Source organism: Opisthorchis viverrini, assembly GCF_000715545.1.
Source record: "Opisthorchis viverrini unplaced genomic scaffold opera_v5_216, whole genome shotgun sequence".
Lineage (NCBI taxonomy): Eukaryota > Metazoa > Platyhelminthes > Trematoda > Opisthorchiida > Opisthorchiidae > Opisthorchis > Opisthorchis viverrini.
In genome coordinates, this window is record NW_008751872.1 from 592,507 (window position 1) to 599,060 (window position 6,554).

Here is a 6,554-nt window from a genome sequence, read left to right on the forward strand (position 1 = left end):
GGATATAACCTCGGCAACGTTGATTGACTGTCTCACACAGATCTTCTGTCTGCTCGGAATGCCAGCCTATATCCATTCCGACAGAGGCTCATCGTTCATGCGACTGAGATTCAATAGCTTTCTTCTCGAGAAAGGTGTTGCTATGATCATACATCAGCTTCTAATCCGCAGTGTAAAGGTCAATTTGAGCGTCTCAACGGTACTCTCTGGAAAACAATAAGCTTAGCGCTGAAGTCTCACAATCTCCCGCCTTCCCGTTGGGAATCAGTACTCCCTGATGCTCTACAACTGTACTCCACACGAACGTTTGTTCCAATACGCACGTCGCTCAACATTTGGAATATCGTTGCCATCTTGGTTGACCACCCCTGGTCCAGTTCTGCTGCAACGAGGTGATAGGCCATCCAAGTACCAACCACTAGTAGAAGAAGTTGACCTTCTGAACCTCAACACTACGCACACATTGCTCATCGAGACGGAAGAGTCGAAACCGTGTCCCTTCACCGTCTAGCCCAAGCGGTTCAGAATACAACTGACAATGTTCTCAATCTGTCTGAATCCAATGGGGATACCGAACACCCAGATACGACTGAAATAACCGGACGTCAGCCCGATAGCTCTCAAGCATCTGAGTCTTCTTCGGTACCGTCTTCCGAACACCAACCGAGTTATCCTGGAATTCTAGAACAACAGCGATGCATTCATCCCTACAGCTTGAGGAACAGAGACGCTTGATTCAGTACATCACCTCCTGTCTANGATACGACTGAACTAACCGGAGGTCAGCCCGATAGCTCTTAAGCATCTGAATCTTCTTCTGTACCGTCCTCCGAACACCGAACGAGTTATCCTGGGATTCTAGAACAATAGCGACGCATTCATCCATATAGTTTGAGGAACAGAGAAGCTTGATTCAGTACATCACTTCCTGTCTACGTCAGCTCATATGTGCCTATTCAAACACTGTCGGGGTGAATGTCATGATTTTTGTGTGCTTATTCTTATACTTACCATATATACTCGTACTGAACTTTTGTATGTACATTTCGGCTCATGTACGCTTGTTCTTAGACGAGTAAAACGTTGCTTATCCTCAAAAATCTGGACTCTGTTCTAACTCGTTCTCGGACTCTTTCTAAACGTCTCACCGACAATAAAGCAAACGACAAACCAGAGTTGAAATTGAACGCCCATAAAAAAGATATGCTCATTTACCTGTAAGTTGTTGAGGAACTTGTAGTTGATGGGGAATGAAGGCTGTTGGTGCTGGAAATGTGAACCCACCAGTCAGAGGTGCTGGGGTAGCTGATAATGCTGTAGGGACGGCTGGCAACGTTGCAGGTGCAGCCGGAAGTGGTGCCGGTATGGTTGGTAGTGTTGTCAAGGGGGAGGGCAAGGGAGCTACTGTCTGATGGGCTATTTCTGCTTCAAACCTAATAAGATGTAGTACGGTAAAGCAAATAAGCAACAATCATACCTGTTCATCTCTTCTTCCATCTGACGCAGTTTGGTATCAGTACCAGTCATTGTGTTGAACTACTACTGTGATCGATGCTGGGGGAAGTGAAGGTGTTAGTCAAACGCAGTGTGAAAGCACACAAATATCTGAAAAAACGAGGAACAATGTCACTCTTTTTAGCATATAAAGGCTGGTCTGTGACATGTCTATTTGAAGAAATCAAAAAGGGCGTTCCGCATTCCTGAGTAGGCAATGACATAAGGAAATTGGATACAGAGTAGGTCCAACGCTGGTGATAGAGTTCAGCTTCACGTGGCTGCTGCCATAGTTGTCTGCTTATCATTGTAATCACATCATAAAATCGCGATGAATCTTTGTATGTACATTTCAGCCCATCCAAGCATGTTCTTAGACAAGTAAAACGTAGCTTATTCCCGATAACTCGGACTACATTTTAACTTGCTCTCAGATGCATTCTAAACGTCACAGTTGCGTCATACGTCATGCATTCTGGGAAAAAAAACATGAAACGACTCGTGTTTTTTCGCCATAGCAACACTCACTGAATAGAACACTAATTGGGTCAACAGGCATAAACAAACCAGAAAAAAGACACGAAATCGCAGGATCCAGACCAAAAGCGGGCATATCGCCGAGAAGGTCGGGCGAGATGGCCCAAGTGGTTGGAGCGCGAATTTACTGACCGCAAGGTCCGTGGTTCGAACCCGAACTCTGCCTCTCGACTTCCCCTGTCTAGGCTTGAACAACCTGGCAGTATTCCAGCCATCGTGCTTCCTTTGGGTAGCATGGCAGTTAGGCACCGGAAGAGTGCTACAGCTGAACCATTCTGAGGGCTCCACCCTAAACCCTCTATAAGTCAATCTGATATACTTTAGATGAGTACACCGGTGAAACTTCGACTGAAATATTTTCACTTCGATTTTTCAGAAGCCACTAACTCAGCTTTTGGCCCCTCCCCAGGGGCCAACACAGGGCTGACGAACTCTCTAGGAATAAGACAGGCAAGACACTGTGCTGTCACGTTCAAGTGTCCCATCCCTCCGTCTGTCCATGATACAGAGCAATAACACTAAGTATTTTGATGATGGGTCAACCTAGTAGGATAGTAAAACTCCTTGGAAATGATGACCCGGTTGGTTTTCGCGCGATATTCTTCCATCCTTTTGGGACGTAGGAAACAAAGTCAAGGGGCTTTATTCTGTCGGTATTCTTTTCCCGTCGCAGAAAATTTGGGGTAAGGCCACCACGAGAACTGCGATGGACTAGCGGTTGGACTCTATCGAAGAGAACCGTGTGGTTCGTGCGCTTTGTTGCGCCGAAGCAACTTCTGCTGTCAACGGCTAAATTATAATTGAATGAGGAAGCATGACGGCTGGCTGCCCAAGCCTAGACAGAAGTCGGGATGCACAGCCCCCCCCCCCCCCCCGGTCAGTAAATTTGCGCTCTTAAGAATGACCCTTCTCTCCGTCGACGTTTGGCTAGTGCCAGCGTTGCACTCGGATTCATCTATTTCTTACAGCGGTCGAATTGATGGTGGCAACTGAACTGCTCATCAATGTTCAGCCCATCGTTCAAGATGACGTTTCTGTAAGTGAACTGAGGTCCCATCCTTTTCATTAACATCCACCTCGTCAGGACAGTTGAGCTGTTTAGCCGGAGAGCAGTGCAATCGTTCCCTATAGCAAAAGAGTTCTCCATTTCCCGATCCTGTACGATCTTGCAGCACCTTCTACCAATGTTTAGGCTCTTCATTAGGGATCTGTACGCGCCATCTTATTTGTTGCTTGCTGGCAATTTACCTGACTTGAATATTCTGCTGAGAGTGAAGAGACCGAGTGCTTATTATGGTCGCAAGCGGCTTCGAGCAAACAAGTTCAAAAGATGTCAGCACGGATTCTTCCGTCCTCCAGGGCTCGAGATAGCTCAATGGTTAAGGTGCTAAAAGCCGTCCAACCATAATACCCTTTCGGTGTCTAGCTGACATGCCATCAGGAGGAACGAGGGCTAATGTGTTGTCAAGATGCCCAAAGCTAGACAGGGGAAGTCGATAGGCAGAGGTCGGGTTCGAACCACGGAGCATCCGCTCTAGCCACTGAGCCGTCTCACCAGCTTATGGCCCCGAATGTCCGCGGTTCGAACGAAACCTCAGCATCTCTACTGCTCTTGTATAGATCTGGGCAACCCGGAAATATCTCAGTCCTTGTGCCTCCTTCCATTGGTATGGCAGCTAGGTACCGAAAGGGTGCTGCAGCTGAACGAACGAGTCATCCTTTACATCACTGCGATCCGGAAGCTTCTGAAGAACTGATGTGAATTAGTGGACTCTAACCAATTCTGTCTGACTTATTTTTTGGTGTTACATAAGCTGCGACCAATGGAACTGAGGAGTTGTCTCGCAATTAGTAGAACTCATGCCATATATGTTCAACTTCGGTGCATAGGTGCCATGCCGTCCGAAGGAAGCACGAGGCCTGAGAAACCGCCAGGTTACCCAAGCTTAAAAACAAGCAGTCGAGATGCCGAGGTTGGATACAAACAACAGAACTTCCTTATGGTAATTTTGCGCCATGAACACTGAGTTACTTCGAGGTACGATCGAACGTGACAAGCGGTTCCTTGAAAAATGGACGCAAACGCTCTCCGCGCGCTGAGTTGACTACTAAATTCCATGTCCACAAAAAACCGCCAAACACTCAAACCTCCCAGTGTAGTGAGTACCTAGCATGAGGAAATACGTTTTTTCGAAGGCCCGAGGATAACATAAGGTCCATTTCAAGCGGAGTTCCGTACCGATACTGCTAAAGCCCTCATAGTTCAGCGCTGCTACAGGGAAGTCGATTCATGCGCAAGGCAAACTGAAGCAAACGATTGGCTGGTCCTGTCATGTCCTAGTCCATAACAAAACGTACAACCACTTCATACGAGACCCAGCTGCTTAGCAGAGGTTCACGAGGCCGATCGGGGTAAGCTCGGGAGCGGGCCTGGCGGTTCGCGGTTCAAGTCCGGGCGACGTCGGACCCCCCCCCCCCGGTCAGTAAATTTGCGCTCTTAAGAATGACCCTTCTCTCCGTCGACGTTTGGCTAGTGCCAGCGTTGCACTCGGATTCATCTATTTCTTACAGCGGTCGAATTGATGGTGGCAACTGAACTGCTCATCAATGTTCAGCCCATCGTTCAAGATGACGTTTCTGTAAGTGAACTGAGGTCCCATCCTTTTCATTAACATCCACCTCGTCAGGACAGTTGAGCTGTTTAGCCGGAGAGCAGTGCAATCGTTCCCTATAGCAAAAGAGTTCTCCATTTCCCGATCCTGTACGATCTTGCAGCACCTTCTACCAATGTTTAGGCTCTTCATTAGGGATCTGTACGCGCCATCTTATTTGTTGCTTGCTGGCAATTTACCTGACTTGAATATTCTGCTGAGAGTGAAGAGACCGAGTGCTTATTATGGTCGCAAGCGGCTTCGAGCAAACAAGTTCAAAAGATGTCAGCACGGATTCTTCCGTCCTCCAGGGCTCGAGATAGCTCAATGGTTAAGGTGCTAAAAGCCGTCCAACCATAATACCCTTTCGGTGTCTAGCTGACATGCCATCAGGAGGAACGAGGGCTAATGTGTTGTCAAGATGCCCAAAGCTAGACAGGGGAAGCGGATAGGCAGAGGTCGGGTTCGAACCACGGAGCATCCGCTCTAGCCACTGAGCCGTCTCACCAGCTTATGGCCCCGAATGTCGCGGTTCGAAACGAAACCTCAGCATCTCTACTGCTCTTGTATAGATCTGGGCAACCCGGAAATATCTCAGTCCTTGTGCCTCCTTCCATTGGTATGGCAGCTAGGTACCGAAAGGGTGCTGCAGCTGAACGAACGAGTCATCCTTTACATCACTGCGATCCGGAAGCTTCTGAAGAACTGATGTGAATTAGTGGACTCTAACCAATTCTGTCTGACTTATTTTTTGGTGTTACATAAGCTGCGACCAATGGAACTGAGGAGTTGTCTCGCAATTAGTAGAACTCATGCCATATATGTTCAACTTCGGTGCATAGGTGCCATGCCGTCCGAAGGAAGCACGAGGCCTGAGAAACCGCCAGGTTACCCAAGCTTAAAAACAAGCAGTCGAGATGCCGAGGTTGGATACAAACAACAGAACTTCCTTATGGTAATTTTGCGCCATGAACACTGAGTTACTTCGAGGTACGATCGAACGTGACAAGCGGTTCCTTGAAAAATGGACGCAAACGCTCTCCGCGCGCTGAGTTGACTACTAAATTCCATGTCCACAAAAAACCGCCAAACACTCAAACCTCCCAGTGTAGTGAGTACCTAGCATGAGGAAATACGTTTTTTCGAAGGCCCGAGGATAACATAAGGTCCATTTCAAGCGGAGTTCCGTACCGATACTGCTAAAGCCCTCATAGTTCAGCGCTGCTACAGGGAAGTCGATTCATGCGCAAGGCAAACTGAAGCAAACGATTGGCTGGTCCTGTCATGTCCTAGTCCATAACAAAACGTACAACCACTTCATACGAGACCCAGCTGCTTAGCAGAGGTTCACGAGGCCGATCGGGGTAAGCTCGGGAGCGGGCCTGGCGGTTCGCGGTTCAAGTCCGGGCGACGTCGCCCGACTTTTTTTCGACTTCCCGGTTGACATGTTACTTCATAGAAGGCTACTGCCTTTGCTGAGTCATATATAGCATCAAAATATGATTAACCAAGATGAAAGCTAGAGCCAAGACGCCTACCCCAAGCGCGAGTGGCTAGATGTTTGGGCCGCTTGCTGGCCCAGCTTCAAGGCGAGCCCTGATTGGTTAAAAGTCTGGACCCGATAGCCAATCAGGATCCAGTGGCTGCCGAATGTCCATTGCAAATAGTATGTCCGGAAGGCGTCTGAACTTTCAGAATGTTGTTGCCACATTCGCTTTATATGGTGCCTCTTACATACGTCTTTTCTGTCAGGTTTTGAGTGTTATTACATATCGTTCATTTTCGGTGGTTGTTTCGACGGGAACGCTTGCCCCAGAAGGCTCAACCCGAGTAGTAGGTGGGCGGAAAGAAAACCCACGATATCGAGAGAAT

At 48.1% G+C, this 6,554-nt stretch overlaps 1 protein-coding gene across 1 annotated transcript in view; it reads left to right on the forward strand.

The window, feature by feature from the left end:
* Positions 1-1,250: 1,250 nt before the first annotated feature.
* The window catches only part of T265_08395 (hypothetical protein), a gene marked incomplete at both ends in the record, with an annotated part of 17,466 nt that continues 12,162 nt past the window's right edge, over positions 1,251-6,554 (forward strand). The window contains one exon of the mRNA XM_009174189.1: positions 1,251-1,367. Coding sequence (XP_009172453.1) covers positions 1,251-1,367 — 117 coding nt within the window. The remainder of the gene's footprint in view (positions 1,368-6,554) is intronic.